The 13,832-nt window shown below is 38.8% G+C and overlaps 1 protein-coding gene across 4 annotated transcripts in view; it reads left to right on the forward strand.

Moving 5' to 3' along the window:
- Window positions 1-13,832, forward strand: part of LOC115114408 (astrotactin-1-like) — a 247,848-nt gene that overhangs the window by 81,010 nt on the left and 153,006 nt on the right. For all 4 annotated transcript variants that reach the window (XM_029642614.2, XM_065013420.1, XM_029642615.2 and 1 more), the window contains 3 exons: window positions 5,711-5,795; window positions 8,154-8,228; window positions 12,553-12,690. In XM_029642614.2, coding sequence (XP_029498474.1) covers window positions 5,711-5,795; window positions 8,154-8,228; window positions 12,553-12,690 — 298 coding nt within the window. The remainder of the gene's footprint in view (window positions 1-5,710; window positions 5,796-8,153; window positions 8,229-12,552; window positions 12,691-13,832) is intronic.

Raw genomic sequence — 13,832 nt, forward strand, 5'->3', positions numbered from 1 at the left:
GACAACTCAAACGCGAAATCCATTTACGGCAACATAGTGGAATTCATTGCCCTTGACAATCAACTATTCTTATTGGCTTTTGCGACTGGTCACGCACCGGTACACTAACGTTACCAAGTGCGCTATTGTTCAGATGTTGCCCTACCAGAGTTACACAGTAATAGCGTCACTGCTATTAGCTTCACGGCATACTATGGAACACCGTTTGGGTCTTTGCTTGTCAACAAAAGATACACGTCAAACAACACTATTTGACAATAACACTGTTTGTCACGTTAAATAAGCTTTTAATTTGACATGTCAAATAACACAGTTCTATTATAGAATGTTGTGTGTTCTGAATTTGCATTTGCAAGCCAAGCGCCACCACTACTATCAGTAACACTGTCAAAGCTGTACAAAAAAGTCTGCAAATAAGCAAACACCGGACACGAACATTGTGTTTACAATACCGCATTGATAATAAACCATTATTTGTTTGACCACAACTTCTGGGGTAGCTAGCTAGCTTTAGCTTGGTACCTAGCTAGCACCAATACAACCAGCCTGAAAACAATGACCAGTAGAAACTGCAGTCATTTTCATTGTTCTTAGCAATGATTTAGTAATCCTGATAGTAGTGGTGGCGCTTGGCTTGCACGTGCAAATTCAGAATATTCATCTGGCTAGTGAGGCTTGACCTGACTGGGTTATGTGTTGTGAAGCTAGCCGCAATAAGGATTAGGCACAATAGTGGAATTTGTGGTTTGCCTTCAAAATAAAAGTACCTCTGAAGGTGATGCAGAGGGTTACAAGGTGGAAACATAGCATATTTAGACTAGATTATGTTAAACAAGGATGGAATGTGAAGCATTAGTCTACTCGGTGACACCCACAGAACATGTTGTAGCTCTTATCGCGGGACTGTGACTGTGTGAAATCACCTCCCCAGTCAGCCTATTGTGTGTATTGACATTCATATTGCACTGTTCAGCTTTACCTCTGGATTGGGGATCAATGAAATGGGGTAACAGTGGATTCAATACCCAATATATTTTTTCCCAACGTCCTCCTCAGAGTTTTCAGACTCCAAAATATCCACGCAGTATTGTTTTTCCTCTGGAATAGTGTTCAATACACATAGGTAGACAATATATGTGACTCAATTCACAGTTGTTTGAGTCCCGCAATAAGAGCTACGATGCTAATGTTCTCTGGGGGGTGCCACTGAGTAGACTGATACCTCATGCCATAATCCATAGGTAAGGCTGTACGGTGAAATAAGTATGCCCCCAATGCAATTCTAAAGTATAATACATCCAGTGTGATTTGAACAGATTTTTGTCAAATTAACAAATTATCAACTTTTATTGATTTTATGTTTCAACATTCCAACCCCATTTAGCATGATCTATTAAAATATGGCATAATTCTACAATTACAACCATTGGCCTAGGAAGGTTAGGAAGGACGCCTGTATCTTTGTAGTGACTGGGTGTATTGATACACCATCCAAATTGTAATTAACAACTTCACAATGCTCAAAGCAATATTCAATGTCTACTTTTTTTACCCATCTACCAATAGGTGCCATTCTTTGAGGCATTGGAAAACCTCCCGGGTCTTTGTAGTTGAATCTGTGGTTGAAATTCACAACTCGACTGAGGGACCTTACAGATAATTGTATGTGTGGGGTACAGAGATGGGGTAGTCATTTAAAAATCATGTTAAACGCTATTATTGCACACAGTGTCAGTCCATGCAACTTATTATGTGACTTGTTAAGCACATTTAGGCTAGCCATAAAAAGGGGTTGAATACTTATTGACTCAAGACATTATAACTTTTAAAAAACATTTTAAAAAAACACTTTGACATTGTGGGGTATTGTGTGTTCATCAGTGGCACTCAATTTAATCCATGTTTAATTCAGGCTGTAACAGAACCAAATGTTGAAAAAGTCAAGCTGTGTGAATACTTAATGAAGACACTATATCATATACAGTACCAGTCAAAAGTTTGGACACACCTTCTCATTCAAGGGTTTTTCTTTATTTTTTGCTATTTTCTACATTGTAGAATAATAGTGAAGATATCAAACTATGACACATATGGAATCATGTAGTAAGCACAAAAGTGTTAAACAAATCTAAATATTTTTTAGATTCTTCAAAGTAGCCACCCTTTGCCTTGATGACCACTTTGCACACATTTGGCAGTCTCTCAACCAGCTTCATAAGAAATGCTTTTCCAACAGTCTCGAAGGAGTTAGCACATATGCTGAGCACTTGTTGGTTGCTTTTCCTTCATTCTGTGGTCAAACTCGTCCCAAACCATCTCAATTGGGTTGAGGTCGGGTAATTGTTTAGGCCAGATCATCTGATGTAGCACCATCACCTGGAGGTGTGTTTTGGGTCATTGTCCTGTTGAAAAACAAATGATATTCCCACTTAGCGCAAACCAGATGGGATGGTGTATCGCTGCAGAATGCTGTGGTAGCCATGCTGGTTAAGTGTGCCTTGAATTCTAAATAAATCACCGACAGTGTCACAAGCAAAGCTCCCCCACACCATCTCACCTCCTCCTCCATGCTTCATGGTGGGAACCACACATGCAGAGATCATCCATTCACCTACTCTGCGTCTCACAAAGCCACGGCGGTTGGAACCAAATTTCTCAAATTTGGACTCATCAGACCAAAGGAAAGATTTCCACAGGTTTAATGTCCATTGCTTGTGCTTCTTGGCTCAAGCAAGTCTCTTCTTCTTATTGGTGTCCTTTAGTAGTGGTTTCTTTGCAGCAATTTGACCATGAAGGCCTGTTTCACGCAGTCTCCTCTGAACAGTTGATGTTGAGATGTGTTTGTTACTTATTGTCTGTGTGTGTTACTTGTAAGATGTGTCTGTTGCATTTATTTGGGCTATCAATCTGAGGCGCAGTTAACTCTAATGAACTTATCCTCTGCAGCAGAGTCTTCTGGGTCTTCCTTTGCTGTGGCAGTCCTCATGAGAGCCAATTTCGTCATAGCGCTTGATGGTTTTTGCGACTGCACTTGAAGAAACTTTCAAAGTTCTTGACATTTTTATGGATATACTGACCTTCATGTCTTAAAGTAATGATGGGCTGTCATTTCTCTTTGCTTATTTGACATAATATGGACTTGGGCTTTTACCAAATAGGAATATCTTTGGTGTACCACCCCTACCTTGTCACAACACAACCTATTGGCACAAACGCATTAAGATAGAAAGAAATTCCACAAATGAACTTTTAGCAAGGCACACCTGTTAATTGAAATGCATTCCATGTGACTACCTCATGAAGCTGGTAAAAAGAAAGCCAAGAGTGTGCAAAGCTGTCATCAAGGCAGTGTGGCTACTTTGAAGAATCTCAAATATAAAATATATTTTGATTTGTTTAACTCTTTTTTTGGTTACTACATTATTCCATATGTGTTATTTCATAGTTGTGATGTCTTCACTATCATTATACAATGTAGATAATGGTAAAAAAAATATTGAATGTGTAAGTATGTCCAAACTTTTGACTGATACTGTTTAATTAATACTGCCAGGTTTTGGTGTTGTTTTTCAGCTAGACATTTCATTATACTGGGTAGGTTTTCACCAATGAAGCCTGCTATATTGTAATGCCTTTTTCTGGTATGGCTATAAAAACAGACTGAGGGGAAACTCATTTTTCTTTCGATTTTTAGTTATTCACCTCTGTTGTAGACTTCACTGAATCTCTCTAATGATCATTTTAGTACAGAAAGTGTGTACCATGCTACTGATTATCATTGTAGAAATTTCTGACTTTTGGGGGAAAAAAGGAGTTCTCTCCATGTTCACATCCATAATTCAAGATAGACCGGTGTCTTCGGTGTGCTGAAAGGTGAATTCTCAGACCTAAATGAATAAAAAGTTGGTCCATTGGGGGGGACACCACCTGGATTCCTTAAAATTTAATACATAATTTGAGCCCCTCGCTTTTAAAATGAAATATAGAATAGTAGGCCTGGTGCAATGCCTAATTACATTGTGTTTTTCATATGATGCATTCTTAATGAAACCCTCTCTACTCTCCGTGCCTGGAAAGATTGCAAGGTAGTAGATGCTCGCTAACTACAAGTCAGGCTCAATCCTTCTCAGGGAGAAGATGCTGATGAAAACAGGGATGGGTTGTGACTATAACTGAGGTTCTGCAAATATTAAAAGAGATTGTGAATTTGAAACATACCTCTGTGTGAGGCTGGGACGAGTGCTGGAGGTGCTATAGGCTATTGTTTATGGTTTTGTCTTACTGCTATATTCTGCTTCCCCATTCAAGCATATCAGACATTTATTAGACAGAAACAAACTTTGTTTTGTTCTCTGGTTTACATACTGTATGTTCCGCAGACCTGAACATTTTATGAATCCAACATACATTCTGAGTTAAAACGTCATGGATAAGGGATTTAATATTTGCAGCTAGCTGCACTTTCTTTACTCATGCAAGGTGGCACTCAAAAATAACAGGAGTGTTTGGAATATGAATGTATTGGGATTTACCAAATCTTATCTCTATAGATTGAGCTTGTGCATTGTCACTGCATAAGATATAATATGATATAATTACTGATAGTTCAAGGAAACTCCATTGTCAAGTGCATGTCATATCACTGGCGTTTAGGATATTTGGTTGAGAAAGCTAAGTACATATCATTATTATTCAGTCAGTCACTTGAGACACGAAGAACCCAGTAACATAACATTTTTTAAACACATTACCTGTATAACACATTAGGACACTTTCACTTTCCATCATTTGCAGTAAAAGTAATAGCATCACATTAATAGGCAAAAATCACTTCATAATGAGTACTTAATTATGGTAATTGTAGCATGATGTGTTGGGCCCAGACTAGCATTTTAATGTTAAAGCTAACTCTGGTGAAAGTTTGAATTGGTATGACTCATCATTTCACTTAATCCGTATTTGTATACACCCACCATCTATAAAGGGAGTAAATTACCACTCAATCTGAGCTCTGAAAAAATCCCATTTAGAATTCAAACTCTGAATACCTGATGCTTGGACTTGTTTAAACCCCTAAAACAACTGCTGGTTAACACACCATGCCTACAGATATAAGTTATTCAATATATTTACCATCAAGTTGTGTACAGGAAATATGAGCAGCTACATCAGATATGATTACCTTCATCCTGGCATTCTGTGACAGTTAACCTTTGCACTAACATTTGTATTTGAAAATCAGGAGCTAATGCATTCTCCCCCGTATCCCCTGTATAACACGCTCACGGCATGTCTGTCATTGGAAGTATACAGTAGCTAGGTCCCTGCTCTCAATGTGAATCCCCATCAATCTGGTTGAATCAGGTTAGGGCGACATCCCTCCTCCTGTGTGCTGACAGAAGGCATCAGCAGAAAAGAGCAGCTCCCCTGTTTCTGATGGCTGTAATAACTAGCCCTGATCAGGAGGCTGCTGGAGAGGAACTAGCCTGACCAGCCATGCTGCACAGTTCTTGGGTTGTGTCCAAAATAGCACCCTATTCATTTTATAGTGCTCTATGAATACATAGTGAAATGGTGCCATATCCGACACATCCTTTGTCTGTGCTGCTGCTGGCAAATAGAAATAATCACAGTCCTGGAGTAATTAAGGAGACAGGTGAATCGATCTCACTGCAGAGAATGCCATTGTTTTATTGTACTCCCGTTGCAGGTGACTGTCTATGCTTAGATGGCTACATGAAGGACCCTGTCCATAAGCATCTCTGTATTCGTAACGAGTGGGGTCCAAATCAAGGGTAAGTGACAATATGGCCTCTAATGGTCCTGCATGCTAAATCAGATATTGACATAGCAGCTCTTAGTTAAAAAGCTTTATTACAGCCTCCCGAGTGGCGGAGCTGTCTAAGGCACTGTAGACGTCACAACAGATCCGGGTTCTTATCCCATCGCGCTCTGTCGACTCCTGTGGGGGGCCAGGTGCATACACGCTGACATGGTCACCCGTTGTACCGTGTTTCCTCTGACACATTGGTGCGGCTGGCTTCTGGGTTAAGCGACCAGTGTGTCAAGAAGCAGTGCGGCTTGGCAGGGTTGTGTTTCGGAGGACGCATGGCTTTCGACCTTCGCCTATCTCGAGTCCATACTGGAGCTGCAGCGATGGGACAAGACTATAACTACCAATTGGATAACACAAAATTTCTAAATATAGCAAAATGTAATAAATGCTGTAGCTTTATTACACAGCAGAACTGTGAACACTATAGTTGGGTCTAACATGAAATGTGGAGTACAAGCAGATGGATGTTTTAATCCTTCCCCGAATTCTAGAATGCTACCAACTTTTATCACCCTTATACATCACTTGAAAATAATGTGCCTGCTACTACAGGGCCTTCGCAGTTCTGATGTTAGAAATATGCTTTTTTCACTATACATCTGAATTGTGTCACACATTTGTCATCCTCCCTTATCTCCCTCCCTCCCCAAGTGATTTTCCTTTCTCCTGTGCAGTCAGTCTTTGACAGGGAAAGCCTACAGGCGCAACTTAAATGTTTAATGACTGGCCCCTCTGGTATAAGGCCTTTATCAGGTTTTAGCTGCTCTTTTGCCAATAGTAACAGCTTACTCAGAGAAGCAGCAGCTCCTTGTCACAATTTCTCACACACTGTAGCAGATTCAAGTCCCCAAGCTGACTGTGTTTATTAATCTCCATCATTCTTCCCCTCTCCTCTCCCAGCTCTGGTAAATAGACACAAGCCTAAGTCACATCCCATGTCAGGCAACTGAGGAACCCACAGCATCTGTCATAGTGCTACTTTTGATCTGCCACATTTTGGGGGATTGGTTGAAATGTTGTTGGGAGATGGTGTGCTGAAAAGAGGCCAAACATTTTATTATATGTTTGAGCTGAAAATAAAAAATAAATATTTAATGGACAACTGAAGAAAAACAGAAACTATGCTTGTGTATTCAGGGTCGGTGCCAAGCATAAGCAACATAAGCGGTCACTTTGGAACTCAGTCGGGGTCTCAACTTACTATTGAGAGTCAGAATAGCAGAATACACCAGGTGCAATTTTGAAATGTGGTTGTGCATCAGCAGTTTTTCTCTTGTGATGTCAGTCACTGACAGTCATTCAATTAGCCATGTCAGCTAACAATTTTTAGATTGGTAGTTAGTGTAGCCAGGTAATTTTCAAAATGAGTAGAATTGCATAATCTTTTTAATCAAATTGCAACGTTTTCTCTCTGCCCCATGGTGTTTTAGCGGTCCAATGCAACCATTTTTATCTCAATATCAAATCATTTCTGGTAACAATGAAGTACCTTACTGTGACTAAAACAGAAAATGCTTCTTAGCAAAGAGCAATTTCTCAAGCAATAATTTAGCTAGGACTGTCTGACAGTGGGGAGCGGAAAAGGGAAAGTTAGGTTTGGAAATCTCTTTCTTTTTGGTCTATTGACTAATTTACCGCATGGTAAGGTCACCATGGAAGCCCAAAACTCCATCCCACCAAAACAGGCTGAAATTGCAGGTGGTCTTTTCAAACAGCCCTTACACTAAAAGGGTATTATCATCATATTCACAATTTCACAGTATTATTCCAAGCTCATAGTGTGGAAATGTATATAAAACACAGGGGGGAAAAAAATCACGTTTTTGACTGCACTGGACCTTTAAAACTGCAATGTTTTCTCTACTCCCCATGGCAAAATGTGTACAATTGCAGGAACCAAATCTCGCTTAAGGCCCCCAAAAGGCTAGAGCCGGCCCTATTTGTATTGCAGTGTAACGTGCTGTGATATTTAACCTTTATTTACATTAACTAGGCAAGTCAGTTAAGAACAAATTCTTATTTACAATGACGGCCTACCAAAAGGCAAAAGGCCTCCTGCGGGGACAGGGGCTGGGATTAAAAATAAAAATGAATTAAATAGAAATATAGGACAAAACACACATCACGACAAGAGAGACAACACAACACTAAATGAAGATAGACCTAAGATAATGATTACTCATTGTTACACTCTACTTAAAGTAATAAAACATGTTTCTTCATTTAAATCAGTCATTTCATTCTTGTCTCGGAAATTAGCTTACTGGTTTTGACTGAAAATAAGTCTCATTCTCTCCTATCTCTTATTTGTCACCAGACCCTGGCCTTACACTATTTTCCAGCGTGGTTTTGATCTGGTGATGGGAGAACAACCATCTGATCGCATTTTCAGGTAAGATAACTCACAGTACACATCTATTCATCCATACACATTTTAACCAATGACCTGCCACTGGCATTACACAAGCATGTGTGCTGAGGATTCAACCATATACAGTACTCATCAGCAACCACAGCTAATGAAGTCACTGAAACCCTTAACAAAGAGTTGCAGTCTGTTTTGGAGTTGGGTGGCCAGTAATAAACTGGTCGTGCACATCTCTAAAACCTAAGAGCATTATATTTGGTACAAATTATTCCCTAAATTCTAGACCTAATCTGAATCTGGCAATGAATAGTGTGGCTGTTGAACAAGTTGAGGAGACTAAATTACTTGGTGTTACCTTAGATTGTAAATGGTCTTGTCCAAAACATATTGATTTAATGGTTGTAAAGATGGGGACAGGTTTGTCAGTAATAAAGAGATGCTATGCTTTTTTGACACCTCACTCCACAAAGCAAGTCCTGCAGGCTCTAGTTTTATCTTATCTTGATTTTTGTCCAGTCATATGGTCAAGTGCTGCAAATAAAGACCTAGTTAAGCTGCAGCTGGCCCAGAACTGAGCTTCACGTCTTGCTCATCATTGTAATCAGTGGGCTTATATTAATACTATACATGCCAGTCTCTCTTGGGTTGAGGAAAGACTGACTGACTGCGTCACTGACTGCATCACTTCATGTTGTTTTAAGAAACATGAATGTGTTGGAAATTCCTAATTGTTTGCATAGTCAACTTACACACTGACACACACACTTACCCCACCAGACATGCCACCAGGGGTCTTTTCACAGTACCCAGGTCCAGAACAAATTCAAGGAAACGTACAGTATTATACAGAGCATGAGTGCATGGAATTCCCTTCCATCTTATATAGTGCAAGTGAACAGCAAACGTGGTTTCAAAAAACAAATATAGCCACACCTCACGGCACAATGCCTCTCCCCCGTGTGACCTACTTGTTGTGTGTATGTTCTGACATGTACAGTATGTGTAACTGATAGATATACACACACACACACACACACACACACACACACACACACACACACACACACACACACACACACACACTACATGTTCATGTTTTTAAATGAATTAAGTACATTTAGTCTGTAATGTATTTTTCATTATGTGTCGGACTCCAGAAAGACTAGCTTTTGCCAATGGCGTCGGCTAATGGGGATCTAAATACGTCAAATAAAAAATAAGTAACCCTTTTTAAAACAGCATGAAATTGAGTTGACCCGTTGGAAAGCAGTAACTTTTTTTTACAATATGAAAAGTTTTTTCATTTGATTATGGCTGATACTACTACTTTTGCACAACACAGGAGATTATCACTTTTCAAGATGGTATAGAAAGAAGTGAAAGCTTATCGAGTAGATTTTACACTATAAGAAAAAAAAGATTGGGTTCCTATTCTGTCTAACAACATTTCAGGACATACTTTCTACTTTTTTAAATATTATGTTTCATTAGAAAACACCAAAGTTCCAATCTTGTCTTAGTTGAAACGGAGTTATCTTGCTCTTTTAACGGCATGAAGGAATTGTATCACTCTGTACATGATAAATAAGTAATGTTCACAAAAAAGCAGTATTTCATTTTGTACCATTTGAGCTCTACATGGGGTATGTTTACAAAGAGAATAATCTTAAGTCATGGGATTTGTTAATTCTTTAAAAACCATTCCCTGATCGGGTAATACAATTGATTTTGTTTTATGTGTAAGGCATAAAACTGATTTTAATAGTTTAACTACATGCACACACAGCTCTGAAATGAGAGTTTCAGTTTAGTTCTCTAGTTCTAATTTGTCTGATTACTTTTGTGTACGTAAATTTGATCCTTGCATGAAATGTGTAATACATTTGAAATGTTATATTTATCTTGTTCTGTTGTGGAATTAATGAGAATGTGCTATTTAAAAAATAAATAAAAAACATGCAATCTCACGAAACCACAGAATGCTGAGGCCTGTTTCGTAAAATATCACACAATGTTCTTGGTCGATAGAAAGTCAACATTTGCATTCTGTGATATAAACCATCACAGTTGTTTTCTAATTTATTTTACAATTGAGTACAGAGAAAGACTGGGGACGTGGGAGGGAAAACCCTTATCAATGATATGCCTCCTGTTTTGTATATATATACAATATCTAGATGCCTCCTCAAAAGCCAAGGACACAACAACAATACTGATTATGCTGCTTGACACTGCTCTCAACAACAAACAGTTTTACATCCCAAATGGCACCCTATTCCTTATATAGTGCATTGCTTTTGACCATGGCCCATAGGGCTCTGGTCAAAAGGAGTGCACTATTTCGGGAATAGGGTGCCATTTGGGACACAGTTAATATTTTCACAGGGATGGTTTAGTTATTCTCATGGTTGTAAGCGCTGTCTTTGTTAGTCATTGAGAGTAGCCATCATACAAACATCTCTATGAGGCTCTTTGATACATTTGATACCCCTTTGGAATGTTAATGCTCAGGGGGCCTGTCTCGATATTCTGTTCAGCATCGGGTTTAAAGTAACTTTGTGCTCAAGCGTTTTACACCAACATCCATTGGAATTCAAATGTCTCAGGCTCCTCTTTGAACCCCACTCACACTCTTATGTTCAAATGGTGCACACATAATTAACGTTTTTAGGGGCTGCCCATTTGACAAGTCACCCATCCGTGTATTACAATTCAACAAAACAGTATTGCACTCATGAACAGAATACAAAATTAAAATGAAAAACATTTGTTGTTTACTGAGCTTGGGGGATCATGTGAATCAAGAGCAGCATGTTAATTCAAAATAAGATCCTATACACACTAGTTAGTCAACAATCTCAAATAACATGGGGGATCTATAATCATGTGAAGAGTCTAGCATCTAGATAAGTAACTTGTCAGAGTTCGATTAGTTGAATTCATTTGCAAGCTGTCACAGTGCCAGGGCAGGGCTTGGGCAGAAACTAGATCAAGTACAGGAAGAAAATAAACTGGTTGGGTTTGTATCACAGGTCAAGTCTTTCTATCACTGTATACACCTGCACTGAATGGGTGGAGGGGGTTCACCCTCAAAGGTTGTTTTCTCTTGTGATTCATTCCTGTGCTCACGAACTCCAGTGAGGAGTGTTCCTTGCTACTGTTCCACAAGCTTCTGTTGTTTAAGAGATTTCTCGTTGATAGCCTGCAGTTTCATATGGGCATCATCCCATACTGTACCACAAAGAAAATGCATATTTCCTCTGGATAAGTAGAGAGTCTTATGGGGCTGTAGCAATGACTTCCAGGGAAATAATAGGATAATAATACTGTTGTAATAGACTTGCCTGTCTGCCCATAATCACTTGGAAGAATCCAGTGCATGATATTAAATGGTAGGACTGAGAGGGGTTGATTCATATAACACTGCAGTTGGAAGCAGAGGAGGTAATTGGAGGGACATAATTAAAGCTCTTGCTTACAGTGGGTTTAATCATTCCCTTCCTAAAGTGACTAGTAATGCATGCAGTGATCTGGTGGCCTTTTCCTATGCTAAGTTAGCATTTTGTTTAGATTCCAATTGCACAATGTGAATTGCAAAATATGTTAAGTCTGCAAAAAATGTCCATTAACCATTTTAATCAACAAGTCCGTTTATTTTGTGCTACGATGATGCATTCACAATATATAAGAAATGATACAACTGCATTTGGTGTCAAATAGAAGAACACCTTCTTTATGCACATCTTTATGCAGGTGTGACATAAACAGTTTGACTTTGAGATTCATGTTGAAGCCTGTTTACTATCCAGTTGATGCTGGATAGTAAACAATGCCGAAGTAAGTTCAAGGGTAGATCAAGAATCCCCCTAGAATACAGTACTTGGTCCAGACTCTTGTAATAGATGATGTGCCAGAAAAAACATCACATGCTACTCCTCAGCCCAATCAACCTTTAGTTTAAATGAGTGTAAAATGTTTTTGAAGATAACTGAGGATACACTTGTGATTATCCAGAGAGATATAAATGCTGAAAGCATCCAAAGTCTCCAAGGCTACTATGGGCAGCAGGCAACCTTTAGATTTATTGTATTTCCCTGTAGTAAAGCAAGCACAGATGTTCCCCACACTGATCTTCTGAGCTACAGTACCGCTCAACAAGGCACCAGAAGACCTGTTGTAACATTTGCATATTTCAGACAAACTGGCATTAGCAAAGTGGTAGGAGCCCCAGGTTTTTTAAAATACTAAATGAAATGGACAAAGTGGGAAATGTTCTTTCAAAATATACTTTGCGGCACTTTTCCCACTTTGTTTACAATGTCAAAATCCTTGTATTCTTCCTCTTTAGGTTCACATACACATTGGGGGAAGGGATGTGGTTACCATTGAGTAAAAGCTTTGTCATTCCACCTGCTGAGCTGGCAATCAACCCATCAGCCAAGTGCAAGACTGATATGACTGTCATGGAAGATGCTGTGGATGTGAGGTGAGAGATTCAACTACTCCATATGTGTTTCATGAGATACTGTACTTTTTATAAGGACTGATGATATTAGCTATGAAGAAAATAATATCTTGAGGCTACATACCAGTATTTTCATTCCATTATAATCATCATTGAGTATCCTCTGTATTGAAATCATTTTTATTCCCAATTAACTATTCTGGAGAATGTAGCACTCATTATAAGGTTGATGTCAGACATTGCAAGTGTTTCATTGATCATGATTCAAAGAGTAATGGAACAAGCAAGAAATCAATAAGCGAGCAGCAAAAACAAAACTCATTTGGCAATGGAATACCAGAAAACATTGAATTGTTAAATGGTTCATAACACCTCCAAAGGAAATGTACTCCTTGCACATAGATATTTTTTGAAGTGCAGAAAAAACATACCCCAAATAATATTTTTTACAAACTTCAACAAATGCAGCTTTCAAGCTATTTAGCCATAAACCTGATTGCATTCATTAAATGTGGGTAGTTTCATTAGACAAATGGCATTCGGAGAAAAGTACTTTTGTAAAAATGTGGGAAACACAAAATATAGTCACTGAGTATGCAAGGCATTTTTATTGCAATTTCACCTGGCTGCTCTTGATGCATCAGTTGAAAAGGTTTTGCTTCACACATCCACCGTTTGCTGAGTTCAAAGGTATCCTTGTATCAGAGTTTTGAAATCCTTCCAGTAGATGGTCTTAACTGAGTCCTTGGCCTGCCTTAGTTGCTCTTGGTAAACATTTGCTTCTATCGTTTTTTAATGATACGTATTTTATTAGGATTCTTCACTTGAAAATGTCACATATTCTTGTAACATAGGCTCACACCATCAGATATAAAAAACGAGATTATACAGCTGCATGATGTTTGGGTCTCTAGTTTTTAGCAATTCAGTCTGGCACAGGTATGGCATACTGTATATTAGCGTTTTAGGGATTAATCAGATGAAATGTCCACCTTCTCGTTTTAGTCAGCTTGTAACTGTTTTAAACCTGATGGAATGTCCTATCCTGTTGAATTATTTTATATATTTTTCAGTTTAAATATGCATCTGTTGAAGGTTCATTCTCAGGCGGTCAACTGGGAATGATTTGGGGTAGGAAAGCTCTGATATCAGGGGGAACAGTC

This window comes from Oncorhynchus nerka, linkage group LG9b, assembly GCF_034236695.1.
Source record: "Oncorhynchus nerka isolate Pitt River linkage group LG9b, Oner_Uvic_2.0, whole genome shotgun sequence".
Lineage (NCBI taxonomy): Eukaryota > Metazoa > Chordata > Actinopteri > Salmoniformes > Salmonidae > Oncorhynchus > Oncorhynchus nerka.